Genomic DNA, 24,563 nt, shown 5'->3' on the forward strand with positions numbered 1-24,563 from the left:
GGAGGGGAAACCAACCCTGCCCAAAAGAACTGAGAACCAGGACATGAGGTTCTGACAACAGGGCTACTTCTGTCTTTTTGTTGCATTTGCTTGTTTGCGTTCATTGACCCAAGTTATGCGTTTGTTTTCTAAGGTGTGATGTTAAAGAAGTCTCCGTTCAAGAGAACCACAAGGGCCTGCTTGGAAGGACTCAGACAGGCTGTAAATAATTAATGCTGGCCAACAATCTGTCTCATCACAAGGGCTTTAGATCTCTCTGGTGACTGGTGCATTGAGAGAATAAGAACTGATGAGTAAACCAGAGCTATCAGGGCTAGGATGCTGCCTCCAACACTTGTGTTCATAACAAACTCCCCCATCAGAGGTTAGCCCACAAAAAAGGCTTCATCTAATTTTATAGTTGGAGAAATAAAGGCAAAAAGAGAGAAGACTGCTTTCCCAAGGTCACATAATAAAGGTAATGCAGTTATGCATGTTCAGTCACTCAGGCGTGTCCGACTCTTTGTGACCCTATGGACTGTAGCCCTCCAGGCTCCTCAGCACATGGAATTCTCCAGGCTAGAATACTGGGGTGGGTTGCCACGCCTTGCTCCAGGGCATCTTCCTGACCCAGAGATTGGACACACATGTTTCTGGATCAGTTGATGCTTCTCCTTAATGTCACTGGTTTTAACACAAGATAGGTTCTGAACGGTTTTCATTTGCCATTTTGGTATTATGGTAAAGTATATATGATATCAAACTTACCATTTTAACCACTTTTAAGTGTATAGTTCAGTGGCATAGGGTACATTCACATAGCAATCATCACTACCATTCATGCCCCAACTTTTTCCATCTTCTCTGACATTAAACAGTAACTTCCCATCTCTCCTCCCTCTAGCCCCTGCCAACCACTTCTGAACATTCTTTTACAGCAAAAAGAAGTGTTGACTTTGACCTTGGTTTACAACCAGAAATGTAATTAGATGCAGGAGCAGGGTGAGGAGGGGGTAAATGTCAGTTCAGCACTGACCGTCTTTGGTAGGAGACACCTGGGGAGTGTACCGTGGTATGTGTGTGTGTGTCTTTAAAAGATTCTCCACCTCCCGGCCGGCCTCCTCACCATTTGCCACTGGCTTTTGCAGCCTGCCGGTTGCCTCAGTCCAGGCTAGGAGCTGGCAATCTCCTTTGTAGTTTCAGGAGCAGTTTTGTTGCCATGGAGGCCACATTCTGATTTGAGGAATGTAAAGGTAACCCTTTGCTTTTAGTTCCAAAGATCTGCCCCAAAGATAGGCTGTTGCTCTTCTTCTGGAAAAGCCTGATTGGTAGGTTTCCTCCAAGCGCTCAGTCTGAAGTGCTTTATCCTATCCCGTCACCAACTTCAAAACTCAAGCTCTCCCAGGGCCTCTGGAAGGGAGTCTGGGGCTTCCATCGATTTCCCACAAATGGCTGATCCTGGAGGTGGTGCTGTTTGCAATGGGACGCTTCACAATCAGAGTGCCGCCGCCGACTGTCACGGGGGAAACTGCTGGAAGAACGGGGTGGTGAAAGAAGCCCAGGTAAGAGGCGATCCCTCCCCCTTCATCTGAATGACCGGAACACTTCAGTATTTTGCTATAAAGCTCTTTGAAGCTGTCCTCGTTGAAAGTCCTTGGCAGGAAGTGTTTTCCACGTTTGGACTCTTCGCTTTGGCTCATTTCAAATGCTTGGCTACTAAAAAGTTTAGATGTGGGTTAAGGAGGGACTTTCTTCTCTATACAGGAGAGGAGACACGTGATCCAAGAGCTTTCAACCCCTAATGTACAAACATCCCTACTAGACTGTTGTTTTCTCTCAAGCGTTTCGGGGAGCACAGTTGCAAAGGCTAAAATTCTTGCGCTGAATTTCGGTCCATCAGAAAATCACAACAGACTGCCTTCACCATGCTTCATAAGAAATAAAAAAGGAAGTGAAAGTAAACACTGCTGAGATTATGTGGAGTGAGTGGCATTTTCCCCTGGTAGAGGAGGAATGCCTGTCTGTTTGAAAGGCCACTTCTTTTCGGGGTTCCGTGGGGCCTTGTCAGAACTCACAGCTTGATTTGGGGCCAAAGTCTTTCTTTGAAATTTGACATCACAAGCATTCCTTTTTATAAGATGCTTCAGAAAGTGTGGCTTATTGTTACATGCTGCACACAGGAACCAAACAGACTTTGAATTGTTTTCCCATGTGAGGCTTTAAAAAAATTTTTCACTCCTGCTGTGGCAGAATGTTTGAGGGGAATGTGCTGAGGAGGAGGAGGAGGAGGAACCCAAAAAATGTTGTCAGCTTATTCAAAGAGGGAGCCAAGCCGGGTCTGCAAGCTACTTGTGAAAACAAGCAGGCAGTCCCCAGCTTCTCATTGGATGCCCAGGCCCTCTGCTCTGAGCCGTGGGAGCAGCAGGGTGACCTCACCTGCCTGGGAGCAGGTTAGCATAGGCAAACCAACAGCTTTCCTGAGAAGCTGAGTGGCAAGGAACCCACTCGGGAGAACTGGGGGGAAGGGGGGGAAGTCTGATGGTTCTAAGATCACAGGACAGGTGGGGCTGGTTGGAGGCCAGCCCACAATTCAGTGAATTAAATTCATGTGTCCAGTGGGACGAAAGAGGTGGAGAGGGGAACCACTCTGGAGTCTGGGTCGTTTGTGAATAGGCTGTAGTCTCCAGAATGTGTTCCTCTCTCGACAAAAGGCTTTTACCTTAGCCTTGAAGTGCCTACTAAAACCCTCAGGCCTGTCCTCTTCCAGCTGACTACTGGGTTGGTCAAAAAGTTCATTCTGGTTTTTCCATGCTATCTTCCTGACAAACCTGAATGACCTTATTGGCCCTCCCAATATAATGTGAAGAAAAAGTATTCAAGTCTCATTATTTGAATGAGAGGGATCATACTAATTCCCACCAACTTTTCATCACTGAATCAATTCAGACCACTACCTACCACTCAAGACTCTCTTTGCTCCTAAAATGACTGTAACACTGACCCCTGACCTATTCACCTTCTGAACCATCCCGACCCTGAGGGCTCTCATGTGGGCAGAAATGCCTTCAGGGGATTCCCTCTCTCTGTCTCTACTTTATCTTGGTTTCTGTAACCACCCTCTAGTGTCTGAGGCTGGAGACTTAGCTAGGTGGTGATGACCACTCCTAAGTAAAAAGAAAAGCCAGAATCCAGATTTGTTACTAAGTGCTCCTACAAGACTGTAAAGAATTTTGAATTTACTGACACTTCCCTAAGAACAGCGGGAAATATTAGGGCAGCCACTGCCTTTTCCAACAGCTCTTTCTGAAGGAAGGAACATCCAGAACCTATTTGCTCAGATATATTTAGGTGTTACTAAGTTGAAATTGGCTTCCCCTGAGAGCTTCAATTATGGCTTAAAAAGTATGTTCCAGAAAGAAGAAACCCTGCTGAGTTCTTACGGCAGTAGGGCAGACAAGGGTCTGTTTTCCCCTCTGTGGTTGTAGGTGTGGTCGCCTTTACTATCATGATCCTCAGTCACTGGTTTTAGTCCATTTTGCTTTGAGGACACCTTAAGCAAACTGAGTCTTGACCAAAAGGCTTGCACCTTGAACCCAGTCATCATAGAACAAGCTCAGTCTTGGAACCCAGCCACCATGTTTGAAGGAAGCCAAAGCAGCTCAGGAGAAGCCCAAGCAGAGAAAAACCAAGTAACCCAGGCAAGACGCAGTGCCAGCTGGTCGCCTGCATGAGTCAGCTGGCTTAGACGTGGGTGCCCCCGCCCTGGAGTCTGTCTGTTCCCATTGTACTTTATGGAGTAGAGATGACTTGTCCCTATCGCTCCCAAGTTGCTTCAGTTGTGTCCGACTTTGCAACCCCGTGGGCTGTAGCCACCTCCTCCCGCCCACCACTGCCCACCCAGGCTCCTCTGTCCATGGGATTCTCCAGGCAAGAATACTGGAGTGAGCTGCCATTTCCTTCTCCATGTCCCCACTGGCCTTGCTCAGATTACAGATTCTTGAGCAAACAAGTGGTCGTTGTTTTAAGAATGGTGGTGATTTATTAAACAACAATAAACACATAAGCACATGGGTATTCTATTTCTTTAAAATGCCTAGAAAAATCATTCTACAATCTTATTACAACCATTTTCAGTGCCTTCAATTTGAGGAAACAGTTTTGGCCATCAATCTTTAGCAAAGATTCCTTTTCCTAAGCTTTGTATTTTTATCTTGTTTTCTTTTGTATTTTGCATAAGGTGAGTGTCTTATGCAAAATACTCACTGTTACTCTGGCTGGTAAAACCAAACACAGTGAACTCATATGTCACCAATGCAAAAGCACAATCATTTAAATGCCAAAGTGTAATTATTCAACCTGAGGAGGTCTGTAACTTGCTCCCTTATCTATGAAGAAATAGCAGGCAAAGAAGGATGTGTGTGTTCAGGTTTAGCTGTTTTGTTAATTGAAAGAATATATATTTTAAAGTATATTTAATATCTTCCAATTATAAATTAATTTTATCTATTGGTTAAAGTTTCCTAGAAAGTGATTCTCTTTAGAAACACAAGTAGAAGTAGATTGATGTTAACCTAATTATTCTCAAGGAATCCACTACATTTATTTTGAAATACACTTGTTTTAATCTTCCTACTCAGTATTGTTATCTCTTAGTTGGCCTGAACTAATGTTGTTTTACTGAAATTCTAAAGTATGCCAACCCATAAATTCATGTGAGAAGTTTTTGCCACCATATTATTGATAGAAAGTCATTGGGCCATTAATTCACAAATTAAACACTTGGAAACAAACAAACACTATGAGCACAGCTCAGAGAAATATTCAAAACTGTTCTCCATAATCTACTTCATCCATCACAATTCTTTCTAAATAATGTTTCACTCAAACGCTTTCCACATTGAAGATCATTTGATTACAGCAGAGGTTGAGACGACAAAAACCCAGTAGGCTGGCAAGGCCTGGTGTGGACAACAGAAAGCGGTCAGCATGGATTAGGGCTTCCCAGGTGGCTCAGTGGTAAAGAGTCTGCCTGCCAAGTAGGAGACGCAGGAGACGCACGATCAATATTTGGATAAGCAAGATCCCCTGGAGAAGGAAAGAGCAACCCACTCCAATATTCTTGCTTGGAAAAATCCCATGGGCAGAGGAGCCTGGTAGTTTACAATCCATGGGGTTGCAAAGAGTCAGACACTGCTTAGCAACTAGACAACGGTAACAAAGCACGTGTTTACCTGAGTAGAGCAAAGAGACTCAGGTAACAACAACAACAACTATTCAGGACAGTGTTGTATTGACAGATTTTATGATTTTCAAAAGAAGCTGGAAATCCAGGTGGGGGAGGAGGGGAAGAGAATATCCTAATTTTTAAGTATTGTCATTTAATCCTTCAAAAGGCCAATAGTGTAAATTTCAAGGAGACTTTGCTACCAGCCACAAATCTGTAATCTCTGAACTATTGTTGTTTAGTCATTAAGTTCTGTCTGATTCTTTGTGACCCCGTGGACTATAGCCCACCAGACTCCTGCATCCATGGGATTTTCCCAGCAAGAATACTAGAGTGGGTTGCCATTTCCTTCTCCAGGGGATCTTCCAGACCCAGGGATCGAACCTGCATGTCCCACATCTCTAGCATTGAAGGCAGATTCTTTACTGCTGAGCCGCCAGGGAAGTTCTTCTGAGCTACAGGATGAGAAAAATAAGAAATCATAAATAGAGTGATTCAGGGAACTTGGATCTTCTTAAAGTAGACTTATTTTATATTTTAAAAAGCAATAGATGTATCTTCTTAATTTTCTTGAGTTGTTATATTAACACATGTTCCTGGAGTGTGCAAGTTTGAGGAACAACCCTGACTCACCCATGTATACTGGGCTTCCCAGACAGACCCTGATGTCAAATATTAGATGTCAAGAAGTCACAGAACTGACACCATTTTACTGCTCAGTCTTCCTCTCTCAAACTTCGTAGGAAGTGACATACAAACCTTTTGTTAGACAGTGCACTCATATATCTTGGTGACCATTATTATTCTCTAGCTATGATATAACTGGGTTTTCACAAGTTGCCCAGGAAAAGGGCTTTGTGTAAATATGATTATCCTGTCAACTACACGTTATACCTGACTGTTCTTTCCATTGCCAAGTAGAGCTTATCCTTTGGGAAGTCAAGGATCCTTTGGGAAGCTAATAGATATTTTCTGTATTGCAGAATTTTCCATGTAGAAGGTTCACGTGTTCCTAGACTTTCTCGGGTCCCCAGATTAAGAACCTTAACTCTCACCCCGGTCAGAAAAACCAACAAACCCATCTTTCCAGAGAAGTCAAGGTAAAGGGATTCATAAATTGACTTACCAAGGAGAAAACACACACACACACACATACACACACACATAAGCCAAAGTGATTCAACAAGACCACTTGTTATTAATCTATTTAAAAACTTTATATTAGAATTTTGTACCCCACTTTTTAATACTATTTTCAAAATATTTCTTTTACTATAAAACTACGTGTATATCCTGCCTTAAAACCTTGAGTAAAAATGAACTCTCCAGGGAGATATTTCTTTTCTGGTGGCTTTTCACAACTTAGCACCCCTCAGGATTTCCCAGGGAACCACTTAAGGAAGAATGATAGCAGGAAAACGAGCTTTGACATCAGCTAGAATTGGGTTTGAGTACTAGTTTGACCCTTACTAGCTGTGCCTCATTGGAACAGTAGCTTCATGTCTCTGATCCACATCTCATAAGGCAATGGTGAAGATTTGATGAGATAGTGTATGCAAGGCTCTCCTCATGTGTACCTGGCAATAAATGGTAGCTATTATCTGTGGAAGTTAACCTACAGCTATCTCTAACTCCTCTTCTGCTATTTTAAGAATGTTCAATACAATGTCTGGCATGCAACAGATGCTCAATAAATGACAGTCTTATGCCTTGAATTCCCTTATCCAGTGGTGGCTTTATTTTACTTGGTCTGTCAGCAGCACTTGACACAAATAATCATTCCTCCTCCTTCAAGCACTTTGTTCTCTTGGCTTCCAGGTTATGACCCTCTTATATCACCAGCTCTTCCTTTGCAGTGTCTATTCCTGGCTTTACTCATCTCCTTGACCTTTAAACAGTGGAGTGACCCAAGGCTCAGTCCTTGTACCCCTTCTCTTTCCTAACTGTAAATATTTCCTGATTGGACCTTGCCCCATCACTATACGAACATCACTATACATGTTTATGTATTATGCGTACATATGCCATTTCCAATGGCCTACTTGATATTTCACTTGGAGGATCAAAGGCATCTCCAACTTAACATGCCTAAAACTGAGCCCCTGATACCCCCTCTATCCCAAACATGCTTCCTTTAGAGTCTTTCCCATCGCAGAAAATGACAACTCTATTCTTCCAGTGGCTCAAACCAAAAACATGGCCTCGTTCAAGACTTTTTCATTCTGCATTGAATGAGTCAGCAAATTCATGATCCTCCCTTCACAGGATATCCAGAATCTGACCACTCCTCACCTCCCCACAGCAACCTCTCTGGTCTCAGCCTCCACAGTCTCTCACCTTGATGGTTTTGGAAGCCTCATCCTTTTTCCCCATTCCCTGGCTATCCACCACTGAATAACCACCCGTACCAAGACAGAGCGACACTGAACAAGAACCGTTTCATTATGATCATGGACACTGCTGGGTAGGAAAACACCCTGCAGAGATAGCTCTTCCCGGTTCCGTGATAGCTAGGACTTCGATTAGCTGGACCTAGAACAGCTGAGCCTGGAGAACTCGCCTGCAAGATGGAGTCCTCACTCCGATGTCCCGTGCAGTCTGAGATGGCTGAGAAAAAGGGCAAGCCAAGACTGTGGGCTGGATCGCCCTTATGTCCCCATCAGCAGGGAGGGCTCCAAGAGTTTTCTTGTAAGTGAAGCAGAACTCTCACGGCCTTCTGTACTCTAGCCTCAGAGGTCAGCTTCAGGAACACCTGTTGAAGCAGTCACAAGCCCACCAGGTTCAAGCACAGTCTTTGAGAATAAACAGGCATATAATGCCTACTTAGATTTTTACCAAAAGTAAAAAAGTAAATTTAAGAACAGCAAGTCGATGATACTGTCACTGTATTTGTTATGAGACTACTTTGATTGAGGCAGCCCGTCTTTATTATGCAAGACTCTTGTAAGTGTAGAGATTTTTTTTTTTCAATTGTATTGTATTTTTTTTCATTGGTATTATAAATGAAGACAGAACAAAGTAGAATGCTTTGTGATGTCGTATGGCAATTGCATTTTTTGTCTTTCAAAGCTTTGGGTAAAAATGTTTTAGATCTGTAATTAAAGTCTCTTTTAAAAGCAAAAGCAAACAAACAAAAAAAACACCTACTTCTCAATAGAAAGATGATTATAAAACTTACAGACATCTTTTAAATTTCATACCCTGCTTCCACCCTGCTCCCCCTCCACTCCCACCAGCAAGACTGTTCTCAATACAGCAGCAGAATGATCCTGTTGAAATGACATCAAGAGCTCACTCTTCTGCCCAAATCCTCCCCGTGGACCCCATTTCACTCAGAGTGAAAGCTGAGAGCCTTACAGTGAGCACAGGTGTCACGGGCTCTCTGATCCATCCACGACTCAGCTCCTTCCCCTTTCTTGGTGCTTGGGGTGTCCCAGTCACACCTGAGCCAGGAGCCCAGGATCCACCCACCTGGGGATATCTCCACATCCTCTCCCATTTACACTTCCCAGAAACCCAGGTGACTGTACCTCCCTCCTTTCAAGTCAAATGCTACTCACAATCCTATCAAAATTGCAGACCTCTTTGCTTCCTGCCTGCCTTAACTGCTTGTTTTCTTTAGTACTTAACACCATCTGCACATACACACGTAGATTTACTTCCTCTGTATTTGCCTGCCTCTGGTTCTAGAATGGGAGCTCAGCTCTGGCTGAGATTTCCATCTCACTCACTGCTGAATCCCCGGAAACCTCGACCAGAGCCAGTACACAGTAGGTGCTCAATAATGGTTGCACGGTGATTAAAGACCTGATTTCAGCTTGTTTTATTTCCTTTGGCATTTGCTGGTTCTTTAAAAGATGGAAAAGGCCCCACCCATATGACACATAGTCTACTTTGTAGGTTTTGAAGTGTCTAACCTCTTATTAATTAGTTACTAATTTAATTATTAGTAATTAATTATTAATGAAAGGTTTCCTATCCTTGGTTGGAGAACATGACTACTGTTTACTTCCCTCTTTTTAAAAATCAGTAGATAGCTAGATTAATTTGTGTGACCAGGTCACTACATACTTTTATGTCGATATCCAAATATTAGGTATACTCTAAGTCTGTGGTTAGAGAACATGCTTTCAGCAAGCAGAACTTTTTAAAGGAAATTAAAATAGAAATAAATATTATTAACTTATCCTGATGATTCTACTACCTCTTAATAGAAGATGAAATATGCATGGATTAGAGGGAAAATGACTAATACCTCAGGGTACAGAGACCTGTTATCTGGTTTTAATAAAAATTCTGCATTCTCAGGATTGCATATCCAAAAAAAATCAGAATAACCTGCTTTCCCATTCATGACCCTGTATATGAGATGATTTTTAAAATTTAATTTAACAAATTTTGCATCACACTGTATGCTAGGAACTTTCTAAATACAAGCTTATTTGATTCTCAGAACCTTATGAACTTAATTATGCAAAGCATTTTTATATTATAGAAAAGTTAAGTAAATTTGCCTAAGATTAAACCTCCTGTTAGTGGAGACTGGCCTCAGGGTCTGTGTTTTTAATCACTAGAAAAAAAAAAAAGAAAAGCCTTTTCTTTAAAGGCTTTTTTCTTTTCTTTTCTTTTGTGAATAATTTCAAACTTATAGAAAATTAAGAGTTCTGCAATGAATACTCATATACCTATCACATAGAATCTGCAATTAACATTTTACTATATTTCTTTTACCACACTGTTTTCTGTCTGCGCATCCCTCTACCCAGCCATCAATCCATATGTTTGGTGCATTTCAAAGAAAGTTGTAGAATCAGCACATCCCACCCCTAAGTATTAGCCAGACTTCAGTATTTGTCCATAGCTCTTTTTTTTTCTTCTTTTGAGGCAAAATTTACATTGAATTTTGGCTTACATCACATTTTGATTTCTCTTGTTGTAAAGAGTTTCATAATGTAGTTTTGACTATAGCAAGATTTATAAAAACCACTCACTTGACACTGGAAAGCTTAACCCCTGAACAAAAAACCTGAGTGGTGTGTAAATTCACATCTAGTGAGATGGAAGATGGGCTTTCCAGGTGGTGCTAGTGGTAAAGAACATGCCTGCTAATGCAACAGACATAAGAGATGCAGGTTTGATCACTAGGTCAGGAAGATCGCCTGGAGGAGGGCATGGCAACCCCCTCCAGTGTCCTTGCCTGGGAAATCCCGTGGACAGAGAAGCCTGGTAGGTAGGACAGAGAAGCCACAGTCAGTAGGGTCGCAACTGAAGTGACTTAGCCCAGCACAGCAGAGATGAAATAAAGACTCAGCAGAGACTGTCCCTCTTGAGAAACTCCCCTGCTGTACATCTGTAATTCTACAGGGATCAAGAGCCATTTCCTTTTTTTTTTGGTTTTGTTTTCTTTAGTATAATCCAGCTAACAGGAAAGGAACTTAGTATAGAAATTCTTGCAATTCCATTCCATGCTCTGTCTTTCTTACATGTGGAGGAATGAATTTCAACAAAGTTAAGTGGCTGTCTCAGAGGTCACACCAGTGTGAGACACCCTCATCATTCTAGTCTCTTGATATCTCAACCAAGGACCTTTCTGGAAAGGTCCATTTTATTGGAAACCTCCCACTTGTGAAAGTAAACAGCCAGGGGGTAAGGTATTTGATGATTCATAGTGGTACCAGCTATTGCAAATTCTTTAGCTTTGACTTCAAAATTGATGCTGCAGAATTGCATTTGTCTCATGTAAGATGTAAAGACCTCTTTTTTTTCCTATTTCCCAAAATAAGAGACACATGGAGGGAGCCTCTTTCTTTGTGTGTCTTAGAAAACATATGTCAGAAAAATCAATATTTATTTAGAGTTAATGATTGCTGCCACACACAAGATCCCACCAAATGTTTACACTTTTTGAAATATTGTTAATTCTCACCCATCACTCTCAAATTTTATATATAAGGATCCAAGATTCAAACAAGTCAGATAATCACCCACATGGAAGGCAAGTAATAGGAGGCTAGTATGACCCCTTTTATCACATAAGGGCTTCCCAGTTGGCGCTAGTAGTAAAGAAGCTGCCAGCCAATTCAGGAGACATAAGAGAGGCAGGTTTGATCCCTGGGTTGGGAAGATTCCCCTGGAGGAGGGCATGACAACCCACTCCAGTACTCTTGCCCTCTTGCCTGGAGAATTCCATGGACAGAGGAGCCTGGTGGGCTATGGTCCATAGGGTCACAAAGAGTCGGGCATGACTAAAGTAACTTAGTGTGCACGCATGCAATATCACATAAACTGCTGCCACATCTCACAGCACTCCTGTTCTCTTAAACTGAACCATCATATAGAGATTGGGAACAAAGGGCCTCTCCTTTGCACTGCTTGGGCTTGAATTTCAGCTTCACGTCATCATTTTGTGACCTTGGAAAAGTGATTTAATCTCTGTGCTTCAGTTTCCTCATCTGGAAGATGAGGATAATGGTAGTGTCTGCCCTTTGGATTCCTTGTAAGAAATAGATATGATGGCACATGCGAAGACTTAGAACGATTTCTTGAAATTTAACCAGTGCTTGGCCCCTTTAACTTTCAGCATCAGCTGTAATGATCCTAATGTATATATCCAAGATCTTGTTGGACACTCATAACAATGCTGTGAAGCTTTGAAGGCTATTGATCCATTTCATAGATGGAAAAAACTGAGCTCAGAAAAATAATGAGACCAAAGAGACATGGATGAAGGGGAAAGAGTTTGGACAAGAATCTCAGACATTTTTGCCTCTAAGTTCAGGGACGTCTCAAGGGACTGGACACAGTAGGCCGTTACTCTGCACACCAACTCCATCAATTATTCCTTATAAAAACAGGTAGGAAGTTAAAAAAAAAAATCAGTGCCTCTATTCTTCAGTAAATATATTCATAGCAAGAGATGAAGTGCTATTTTGGTCATTACACTTAGAAGAGCAGCTTTGGGGGTCAGTCATAGTAATTCTTTTAAATTTATGAGATTATAAAAGTCTTGAATAAAGTTAATTTCTATCTTAGATTTCCATAGTCAGGCAGCAAAGTGATTTTACATGGCACACCAGATAGCACAACTTCCTATAAACCTTTCTTTAAAATCACTGACCTTCCTTTAAATCTTTCTTTAAAAATCATTGAGCTTTGTCAATGATATATATATATATATATAGCATGTGTGTTCCTCAGAATTACCTTCTTCTGAACCTTCGTGAATCCTCAATTTCATTTTTAAGTGCATGCCATCACAAAGGCTTGCTTCCAGACCCAGCATGGGAATGCAAGTCACTTGGTTCCTTTGTTGAGCTTCCCTGAAGCAATGACATTGATGACGTGGTAAAAATTCTTAGGTCTTGCAACATGGCATGTTTCCCAGTCATCTACTCTGACAGTCTGAAAGAAACCAGGCTCCAGATCTTCTCAAACGCTAGAATATTCACAGCAGAATTGATCTCAGATCTCAGAGAAGCATGTTATCTCATTTTCTAGGTCTTAGCAACATATTTCTCAATAGAGTAAAGAGCAGAACTGAGACTCTCTTGCCCGATATCTCAAAACGGCCAATCTGGGATAAGACAGACCCCTATCCACTGCCAATTTCTAGAGCCTCTACACAGTACTGTTTCTGAAAGTGCAGAATTCTGTTGGAGCCCTTGACATTAAGGTCTTTTGCTACACCATGCAAATAACGAGGGTATCTTGGAAAATTCCACAACTTATGTAAGGTTTGATGGACTGGTTTGTAAGTTTATGGAAGAGGGACTGGCATTTCATTTACTGGGCTGTGCTTCTCACTGATCAGTTCTTCCGAAGCCCACTGCATCAGTGCCTACGTGCGAAGATACAAAAGTTCTCCACAGGGTGGCCTGAGAAAATGACTCAATGGCTGAAATAAATAGGTTGCGAATATCAGTTTACTTTTTTTTCAAAGTGTTTTATCCATCTTTATACTGGTCAGATGACTCATGTTTTGTGTCCGTCCATTACTTAGGACCCATAAATTATGATGGTTAAAAAAAAAAAAATGCCTGGAATTTCTAAATGGTTGATTCAGGTGTACAGATAAAAACTAATCAAGACTAGCCTTGCTCTGGGAGAAGTTACTTTTAATTTTTTTTCTGTTTTGTATACCACAATACAGAATAACTTTTAAAAAAATAGTTAATCAGATAATTATAGGTGTGACCATGGATGTTATCAGGTTTTCTTGGAAGCAAAGAAACAAATCATTGTGGTGCAATACTCTGGGGGAATTGGTTGGTTGGAGACATTATGCCTACTTTCCCAAGGAGCAAAAGGTTTTCATGGAAAATCAAATGCACACTGCCTTCCATGAAAACGGAAGATATCAGCCAGAGAAACTGTATGCATTCAAGCAGTGCCTCTTTAAGGACACATTCTGTCTTCAAAAGCAAGCAAAGAATGAGCCAGGTTGTAGGCTAACTGAACCTAGACTGTTCTAGACGTGTATAAAATGTAAGGGATTTTATAGGGTGATGGGCAGAGGAGGAAGGGAGGTAAGGAGAATAGTTCTGTGAAACCATGAGCCAAATCCTGATAAACACACAGGAAAGGAAGACTGGTGGAATCCTGGGCAACTTTCTTTCTTGGTAGGGGGGCTTTCTGCTTCTTCAGATTACTCAATGGCAGGTACCATTTGGTCCATCTTCAGGGAATGAGAAGTTTTGGTTGGGGTTCAGAGGTGGTAGTTCAGCATAATCAAAGTGCAAGAAGAAAAGTGTTTCAATTTAATTCAAAGAGAAAAGCCATTGTTTATACTTCAAGTTCAGTTCCCCGAGCTCAGCCAAGTGACTCAGAACCACACTTTGTGTGCCTCTGGAGCCCCACCCTGGTCTCAACTCACCTATGAGTCACCAGCTGCCTGGCAAGAGAAAGAAATGCTACAGCACACACCTCACTTGTACGGCAAAGCTCGTCTCTGGTGTTCATTCTCAGGTGGCTTAGGAGACACTTTTCTTTTGAGTTTTGGTCATAGGTTCTAACTTTCAGAATCAACAGAATGAGTTTGCTTCGTGAAACGTCCTTCCTCAACGGATACAAGAAAGACTTTAATTTTATATAGGCATATAGTTGATTAACAGTGTGTTGGTTCCAGGTGTGCAACAAAATGATTCAGCAGTGTGTGTGTGTGTGTGTGTGTACATATATACCCCTGTATCTATTTTTTCAAATTCTTTTCCCATTTAGATTATCACAGAACACTGAGTGGAGCCCCCTGTGCAGTACAGAGAAGTCCTTGCTGGTTATCTATTTTAAATAGCAATGTGTACAGTCAATCCCAAACTCCTAGTCTATCCCTCGCGGCCATCCTTCCCCGCCCCCACACACCCCCTGTTAGCCATATGTCTGTTCTCTGTGAGTCTCTGTTTTATAAATAGGTTCACTTGTATGATTTTTTTAAAAAAGATTCTCCATATAAGCAATATCATAAGCTATCTGTCTTTCTCAGAATTACCAACCACACAACCATGAATCACTGTGAATCACTGAATGCTGAGGTTCCCTAAAGATCCACTCACATACATGGCTTTGCAGGGGCTTTTATGAAAACAGATATCAGATCAGATTTTAAGCCAGCATTTGCAGTTTACAAGCTCTGTACAACCTCCCCAGCTGATTCATCCATTTATTCATCAAATATTTGTTGGACACCTACTTCGTATCAGATGACCATCTAGGCACTGGAATACTAATGATGAACAAGGTGGATGACATTCCCCCTTTAGAACTGACCTGTGACCATGTTTGCCCCTCTCTAGTCCCTGCCAGTCCGCTACCCTACCTCCTTCCCTCCCCACAGTTCCCAGGCTCTTCCTCCTGCTGGGAACACTGCACCTTGTTAAATCCTACTGACTTTTTGTTTAGTCACTCAGTCACATCCGATTCTTTGTGACCCCGTGGACTGCAGCACGCCAGGCTTCCCTGTCCTTCATTATCTTCTGGAATTTTCTCAAACTCATGTCCAGTGAGCCAGTGATGCCATCCAATCATCTCATCCTCTGTCACCCCCTTTCACCTCCTTCCCTCAATCTTGCCCAGCAGCAGAGTCTTTTCCAGTGAGTTAGCTCTTCTCATCAACTGGCCAAAATATTGGAGTTTCAGCTTCAGTATCAGTTGTTCCAATGAACACCCAGGACTGATTTCCTTTAGGATGGACTGGTTGTATCTCCTTGCAGTCCAAGGGACTCTCAAGAGTCTTCTCCAGCACCACAATTCAAAAGCATCAAATCTTTGGCGCTCAGCCTTCTTTATGGTCCAAATCTCACATCTGTACATGACTACTAGAAAAACCATGAGTTTGACTATATGGACCTTTGTCAGCTAAGTGATAACTCTGCTTTTTAATACACTGTCTAGGTGTGTCATAGCTTTCCTTCCAAGTAGCTCACATCTTTTAATTTCATGCAGATCTTATTTTAAGCATCGTCTTCTTCAGGGAGACCTTTCTCTTTTCTTTTACAAGGTCAGATCCTGTCCTGTCCACTCCATAGCCCCCTGACTTATTCATCATTTCCCTTTTTGTAAGCAATTGCTTTGCATCTGTATTTCCCTTTAGACCAGGGGTTGGCAAACTTTCTCTGCAATAGGCCAAATAATATTTTCAGCTCTTTGAGGCACGCAGTTCCTGTCCCAACTACTCATTTCTGCTTTACGGTGAGAAGGAAGCCATGGACAACAAATAAACAAATGTGTTTGCTGGCTAAATGAATGAACAAATATGTTGACAGATGATCATACTAAGTGAGTCTAAGTAAGAGAAAGACAAAATCATATAATATCACTTATATGTGAAATCTAAAAAATGATACAAATGAACTTATTTACAAAACAGAAATAGACTCATAGACACAAAAGACAAACCTATGATCACCAGAGGGGAAATGTAGGGGGGGAGAGATGAATTAGAAGTTTGGAATTAGTACATACACACTCCTACATGGAAAACAGATAAACAACAAGGACCTACACTATAGCACAAGAAACTACTCAATATCTTGTAATAACCTATAAGGGAAAAGAATCTGAAGGAGAATGCTGTTGCTAAGTCACTTCAGTCATGTCCAACTCTGTGCGACCCCACAGACGGCAGCCCACCAGGCTCCCCCATCCATGGGATTCTCCAGGCAAGAGTACTGGAGTGGGTTGCCATTTCCTTCTCCAATGCATGAAAGTGAAAAGTGAAAGTGAAGTCGCTCAGTCGTGTCCGACTCTTCGTGACCCCATGGACCGCAGCCCACCAGGCTCCTCCGTCCATGGGATTCTCCAGGCAAGAGTACTGGAGCGGGTGCCATCGCCTTCTCCCTGAAAGAATAAATTCATGTATATATGTAACTGAACCACTTTGCTATACACCTTAAACTAATAAAACAATGTGAGTCAGCTATACTTCAATAAAAAAAGAGTTCCTAATTTAAAAAAAAACTATATTTCAATCAGAAAGTTTAAAAAAAAAACAGGAAGGGAAAAAATGAACAAATGTGTAAATTGGAAAGCCATTAAACTTCTGGTTTGCTTTTTCTACTGTTTTACACTGGATTAGATGTTGTCACTGAAGACTTCTTGCTCTCTGGTCCTGAGATGTATTCTGCATGCACAGAAAAGCTCTGTGTTCCTCAAGTGATCCAGGTGGTTTTAGGTAGATAAGAATATTTTATCCTCCCCTTGGCCATAAGCACGAGGAAGATGGAAGTCGTAAGATAAAACTACCTGAATGACTCGTCCACTGCCAGGCATCGGTGCATAAACAGTAGTCAGCCTTCTCAGGAGTGTTGACAGCTACCCGTGCCCATCTGGGAAGGAAAAAGAGCCAGTCCCATGGCTAATTTATTTCTGAAATATGTTCTAATCTGTCATGTCTCAAAGGTTTAAGTTTTGAGCACCTCAGGGATGAACGCTCTCTCACCAGGACTGAGAAATTATAACTTAAAAAGAAGACAGTAGGTGGTAATTAATCTCAGTGATACTGAAACACATGTGCATTGCTTTCTCTGGCTTATCAGGATAGCTTCAGAAAAGCTGTGCTCCTCAAGTGATCCAGCTGGCTGTAGGTAAGATTAGAAGGCTGCAGTCATTACAGGTTGATGAAGGATGACCGCTTTGTTCCAAAGTTCAGTTATGTCCGCCTGACTTTAGAGACTCCACCCCAGCTGTCAAATCAAGCAGGATCCTGGGAAAGCTCCGGCTCATCCTGCTGTGTAGCCTATGCCGTTCCACCAGGCACTACACATTTCATCTCCACGTAGGCAGGAAATGAGGTCCTTGCAAGGTCCCATTCCTCTCCTTTCCTCCACTAAGTGCCTGTGCTGGTTCTCCCGTCCTGAAAGACCCTCACCTCCTCCCTCAGCATTTCCCAGTCTTGGCTCTGTCTCATTCACTCACTCCTACTGCAGATCTTCCTGTGGCTTGCTGCTAAGGACTTCGTTTAGCCCCCTCCAAGCCATCTGACCTTTTCTGTGACTCCTTCACTTCCCAGTCTGAAACTGCGGAAGCCTGGGATTCTTCATGGGCTACCCAGACTTGTTCCCTAACTTCCCTGGTGGTGGATGGGCAAGCCGAGACATGGGGAAAGCAACTTAACCTCTCAAGGACTGAACTTGTGCACCATGAAAGTTTGGAGTAGCTGGTACATAAAGAACTTGTGCCTTCAAGAATTTCCATGTTTATTACCTGTCTCTCTGGTCTTTCTGACTTCTGTGGTCACTGAGGCCTAAATCTTATAATGCGATTCTTTCTGTCAGGCACCACCTCACACACAGAGGTGCTCAATAAATCAAGAATTAAATCTTTGACTCAGCTTTATTGAATAAGCTTGCACAGAATGATTGATTGATTTGATTGACTGATTACCTCATTCCATCTTTTTTTAAATTATAGTTGATTTACAATATAGTTTCAGGTGTATGACATAATGATTTGATACTTTAATAGATTATACTCCATTTAAAGTTATTATAGAATATTATAGAATATTCTTTACATTCCCTGTGCTGTACATTATACCTTTGTATCTTATTTATTTTATACATAGTAGTTTATACCTCTTAATCACCTTTCCCTATCTTACCCCTCCCAGCTGGTAGCCACTAATTTGTTCTCTATGAGTTTATTTCTGCTTTATTATATTCATTTGTTTTAGTTTTTAGATTCCACATATAAATGAGAAATTACAGTATTTGTTTTCCTCTGACTTATTTTACTAAGCGTAATACCCTCCAGGTCTATCCATGTGGTTGCAAATAACAGATCTCATTATTTTTTAATAGCAGAGTATTATTCCATTATATATATATATACATACATATACATATATATATATATACACACATACACACTGTACATATACACAGTGGGGTACATATCTTTTCAAATCAATGTTTTCATTTTCTTCAGATAATTACTCAGGAGTGGAACTGCTGATCATATGGTTGTCCTGTTTTAAAATTTTCTGAGGCACCTTCAAACCATTTCTTCAGTGGCCACACCAATTTACACTCCCCAGATTTAAAATTGAATATTGACCAATGCAGACAGGTTCTGATGCATTCTTTTCCTTGGGGAAGTAACTTGGTTCCCAGGCGTCTTCCAAACCCTTCTAAGCAAGATTTAGACATGAAAGAATTTTAAAACAATTCTTATAGTATCTATTCTTCAAGGTACTATTAGACGACATTAAAAAAATGAGTCTTCCCTGGTGGTCCAGGGATTAAGAATCCACCTGCAGACGCACGGGACACAGTTCCATCCCTGGTCCAGGAAGATTCCACATGCCCAGGATCAACTAAGCCCAAGCCCCACAGTTACTGAGCCCGCAGGGTGCTTCTACTGATGCCCGTGCACTCTAGAGCCTGTGCTCAGCAAGACAGGCCACCACAGCACACAGCCCACACGCCACAACTAGAGAGCAACCCGCTCACCCAACCAGAGAAAGCCCACTCAGCAACAAAGGCTCGGCACAGCCAAAATAAAAACCTTTGCTAAAATACTTTAAAAAATGCATCACCAAACCTCATGGCATAACCCGACAGAAGTTTATTTCTCACTCCTATGAAGTCCAACGGGCAGTTATAGGAATCTGGAGGGGTAAACGGTGAGGACTCTGCTCCACATGGTCATTCAGGTCACCAGGCTGAGAAAAGCTCTGCAGACTAGACTGGGTGGCTTCTGAGGTCACAACAGCCATCAGCATTCAGATGGCAGCAGGGCAAAGAGAGAAAGAGACGGATCATGAGAGAGCCTCTTGTGGGTCAGGCCCAGAAACGGCACATTTCGCTTCTCCCAGTTTCACACTGACCAGAACTCAGCCGCACAGTCACACCTGTCTGCCACAGACGTGGGACTTGCAGCCCAGCTGTGAGACAGAGGAGAGGGAAGTGGTATGATGCACACAGCCAGTCTCCCCAACAATGGACAATAGTGTGAAAATATTTGAAATATTCAAAAGGCCTGAGTGAGAGATAATAACAGCTATTATTTTTTGCAAGCGATCCTTTATTTTCTGTCCTTTTATTAAATAACTTCTCTTTTAAAAATATTTTTGCAATACAGTGTGGTGAGTATTACAATGGTGTCATACAGTGAGAACACCCAACCTGGATCTTTTTAGGAAGTGAAGACAGAACTAAGTCTTAAACAGTGGATATTAGGCAGGCAAAGGTATAGGGGGTGGAGTGAAGGAGGCGGGCAACAGAGGAAATTAGAAAAAGCAGTAGAAATAAAAAAAATTACAGGAAAGTGTCAGCATGAGAGAAGGTTTGGAAGGGCGTAAAAATCAGGGTATCAGGATGTGAAATGAAAGCAACTCACCTGTTTGTGACAAGATGATACGAGTTAGACTAGAGTTTGATAAAGCATTTCTAAACATTTATATCTATAGCAGACTCTAATTAAAATACTCATTTCTTAAAATCCCAAGCAACTTTAAGATATTAAGTACCTTTCCAGCCAAGGTAGGACTATGTCCTTCCATCTCTCTTGCCTCATTCCACTTTCATAAGCTTTGGAGCTGTGTCATTTCTGCAACTTCAGCCAAATCTAACTGGCATTTCAAAGTATTTTAGAACAGAAATAAATGGCAACTTTGAAATAAATAAGATTCTCAAATGTCTTAGAATAAAAATAGAGGATTCTACTGAGGAAAGCGCTGCTTTGAGTTTTACCTGCCATTATGAATGAAAGTTTATTACACATATACCACACAACATACGGCATACACACACAGTAAGGAATATATACCTATCAGTTAGAACAGGGCACTCATTAACCAATCAGATGGATGCTCAGGAGAAATAACTGAGATGAATATATTGTGAATACTAGATGAACACCAGTCCCACCCACTCCCACCAGCCTCTCACCTTGTCTACAGTTCTTGTTACTCTCTTGCCTGGGGAGGTGAACTGATCTGCTGGGATCCTTTCAGCTGCCAGTACTGGAAGACTCAAATATAAGGAGATTAAAAATAAGATTTTGTTATTCTCACATAAAAAGAGTCTAGAGTTGGGAAGAGTCTCTATTTGGATGGTCCCTGGATTGGTTGTTCTGGTGCCTTAACTCTTGGTCATCAAGGATGAAGTATTTCCATTTCTTCTTTCTACCATCTTTTGTGCATAACTGTCCTCAACTGTGGCCACAAATGGTTGCTTCAATTCCAGATGACCCAAGCATCATGGTCTTTCTCAACTTCAGTATCTCAACAACACCCTCCCCCATGCCTCTAACCCCCACCTCTTTGTCCCCTCCCACATTTACTGTCTCCTCATGGGTCCTCAGTCTCTTGCTTCTCCCTATATATAGGTACTGGCCAAGGCTCTATACATATTCTTTCTCTTCTTTCCCAAATATTTCTCTAAAAGCAGCATCATTCATTCTAGCAGTTACCTTTATCATCGTACTCAGAAGATTTCAGGAACATTTAAAGAGTGTTTGCTCTGGGACAGGTACTTTGCATATATTATCTCATTTAATTTTCAAAATAAACAATGGATATCAGTTCAGTTCAGTTCAGTTGCTCAGTCATGTCCGACTCTTTGCGACCCCATGAATCACAGCATGCCAGGACCCCCTGTCCATCACCAACTCCTAGAGCTTACTCAAACTCAAGCCCATCTAGTCGGTGATGCCATCCAGCCATCTCATCCTCTGTCATCCCCTTCTCCTCCTGCCCCCAATCCCTCCCAGCATCAGGGTCTTTTCCAATGAGTCAACTCTTCGCATGAGGTGGCCAAAGTATTGGAGTTTCAGCTTCAGCATCAGTCCTTCCAATGAACACCCAGGACTGAACAATGGATATGAACTTAGGCAAATTCCAGGTGATGGCGAAAGACAGGGAAACCTGGTGTGTATTCATAGGGTCATGAAGAGTCGAACACAACTTGGCTACTGAACAACAACAGAAACCTTACTAGCTCCATTTTACATTGAAGGCATTTGAGAGCAAGAAAAAGTAAGTGACTTGCACCAAGTCTTACAGTCAGCAAGGGAAGTGCCTGAATTTGAACCCAGGCAGTCTCCCCCTGACTGAGCCCTCCCTGCCATCAGACCCTGCCTCCCTCCAAGACTGGGCTCAGATGTCCGTTTCTTTAGGAGGCCACTCCTGATTACCCCATGTGATACAATCTCTCCATTTGGGTCACTCAGATGGCATTACTTTTTGCTCAATGTTATGATTATACCTGCTCCCCTCCACCCACCACATTATGCTATCAATTCTGGGAAAAAGAGGCTGTATTTTTTATTTCCTGTCCTCTCTAATAGCTACAGCCCCACAGGCTACAGGCCACCAGGCTCCTCTGCCCATGGAATTTTCTGGGTAAGAATACTGGATTAAGGTGCCATTCTCTTCTTTAGGGGATCTTTCCAAGCCAGGGACTGAACCCCAGTCTCCTGAACTGCAAACAGATGGGTTTACTGCCTGAGCTCAGGAAAGGCCAGTGTTAGCTTGAAGTGAAAGTGAAGTTGCTCAGTCGTGTCTGATTCTTTGCGACCCCGTGGAAGGTAGCCTACCAGGCTCTGCCGTCCATGGGATTTTCCAGGCAAGAATACTGGAGTGGGCTGCCATTTCCTAGGGCAGTGAAAAATAGGCAGCCAATAAGGGACCTGCTCATTTGAGTGAACCTGCTCATTTCCATCATGGTAAAGAACCTGCCTGCCAATGAAGGAGATATTAGAGACACAGGTATTATCCCAGGGTTGGGACAATCCCCCGGAGGAGGGCATGGCAGCCCACTCCAGTATTCTTGCCTGGAGAATCCCATGGACAGAGAAACCTGGTGGGCTACAGTTAATAGGGTCACAAAAAGATGGACACAGCTGAAGCATCTTAGCACGCGCAGCACGCATGCTCATTTCCATCACTCGATGGAAATGCAGGAAGTTAACAGCCCACAGCCGGTCGCAGAGTCTCAAGTGACCAGGCACTCTGGGGAAGGTAGCTCAGAATCTATTGGTTTCCAGAGCTACAAAAGAAAAAGTAGAATATCAAAAGAAGATGTATTTCTGATAGGTAGAACAAAGGAAGTGCATCACAGATTACCACACTATCTTGATCTTGGCTAGCAAATCTTTTAAGCAAGATTTTAAGCTTTATTTACTTTGACAGTACAGATTTTTGTATTTCAAAAGAATTATCCAACACCAGATTGAGAAACCCTTCCCAAGAGGTGCCACCAACTTCAGTTTTCATTAAAGAAATTCGGTGAATATGTTGTTTTTCATCTGTTAAGAAATACCTATGCATTTCCAAATAACATTGCTCTCCATAAAGGTATCTCATTTCTTCTCTGCCAAGCAAAATTACGTTAAATTAAAAATAAACTCATAAAAGAGAGAGTAAAGTAGATACCAGTTGAGGCCAATGGACACTGTTGGAAACCCCTTCTTCATGATAAAGCTATCTTCCAGAACAAGTCCCAGGGGAAAAAAGAAAGAAAGAAAGAGTTACGCAAGCCCAGTCTGTGCACCCAACTGAGGGTTTTATTTCCATAGAGGTAGACAGTCTGTTACATACAGCACAGGTTTGCCTGAAAGCCAATTTAAGCAAAAAGTTCCCATTGATTAGGCCATACATGGGGCTCAGTAATGGCTTTAGGGCCAGGTAAGGGAAATGGGAAATCTCACTGATCCTCACAGGATGGCCTTGATTGTCCTGGGAGTTTCTCTTCTTAGGTGTGCCTATGAGACTTAGCCAGCTTCACAAGTGGCACAGTAGTAAAAAATCTGCCTGCCAATGCAGGAGATGAAGGAGGCATGGGTTCAATCCCTGGGTTGGGGAGATCCCCTGGAGTAGGAAATGACAGCTCACTGCAGTATTCTTGCCTAGGAAATCCCATGGACAAAGGAGCCTTGCAGCTACAGTCCATAGGGTTGCAAAGAGCGGGACGTGACCAAGCAACTGACTGTGCACTCACATGTGATTCAGTCATCCTCCAAATCAGCCAAAGGGGTTCATTTGTGAGCAGGTTGCATCCAGGTTCTGAAGTCACCCACACTGGCACCCTTCACTCACCCTTCTTCATCTATGGTGCCCTTAAAATCAGGGGATCCCAAAATTTGGTCCCATGCTTCCTGCTCTTTTTTATTTTGTGCTTTATTATATTTGCCTTTAACCATGGCTCACTCAAAGTAGCTGAGTCCCCCATCTTATACTTCAGCCAGGCCTTTCTCTTTTTCTTTTTTCTCATTTAAATTAATTAATTTTAACTGGAGGATAATTACTTTACAATATTATGGTGGTTTTTGCCATACATTGACATGAATCAGCGGGTGGACATGAGTGTATATGTGTCCCCCATCCTGAAACCCCCTCCCACCTCCCTCCCCATCCCATCCCTTAGGGTCATCCCAGTGCACCGGCTTTGAGGGCCCTGTTTTATGCATCAAACTTGGACTGGTCATCTGTTTCACATATGGTAATATACATGTTTTAATGCTATTCTCTCAAATCATCCCACCCTTGCCTTCTCCCACAGAGTCCAAAAGTCTGTTCTTTATATCTGTCTCTTTTGTTCTCTCACATACAGGGTCATCATCTTTCTAAATTCCACATATATGGGTTAATATACTGTATTGGTGTTTTTCTTTCTGACTTCACTCTGTAAAATAGGCTCCAGTATCATCCACATCATTAGAACTGATTCAACTGCATTCTTTTTAATAGCTGAGTAATATTCCATTGTGTATATGTACCACAGCTTTCTTATCCATTCATCTGCTGATGGGCATCTAGGTTGCTTCCGTGTCCTGGTTATCATAAACAGTGCTACGATGAACATTGGGGTTCATGTGTCTCTTTCAATTCTGGTTTTCTCAGTGTGTATGCCCAGGAGTGGGATTG

At 42.1% G+C, this 24,563-nt stretch overlaps 1 protein-coding gene across 3 annotated transcripts in view; it reads left to right on the forward strand.

Moving 5' to 3' along the window:
• Positions 1 to 1,119: 1,119 nt before the first annotated feature.
• SPTLC3 (serine palmitoyltransferase long chain base subunit 3) overlaps positions 1,120 to 24,563 on the forward strand; it is a 156,247-nt gene continuing 132,803 nt past the window's right edge. For all 3 annotated transcript variants that reach the window (XR_009689985.1, XM_061125950.1, XM_061125951.1), the window contains exon 1: positions 1,120 to 1,541. Coding sequence is in view for 2 of the 3 variants with exons in the window: in XM_061125950.1 (XP_060981933.1) it covers positions 1,428 to 1,541 (114 nt within the window). In the remaining variant the exon portion in view is untranslated. The remainder of the gene's footprint in view (positions 1,542 to 24,563) is intronic.

The sequence above is a fragment of the Dama dama genome, chromosome 23 (genome assembly GCF_033118175.1).
Source record: "Dama dama isolate Ldn47 chromosome 23, ASM3311817v1, whole genome shotgun sequence".
NCBI classification, from domain to species: domain Eukaryota; kingdom Metazoa; phylum Chordata; class Mammalia; order Artiodactyla; family Cervidae; genus Dama; species Dama dama.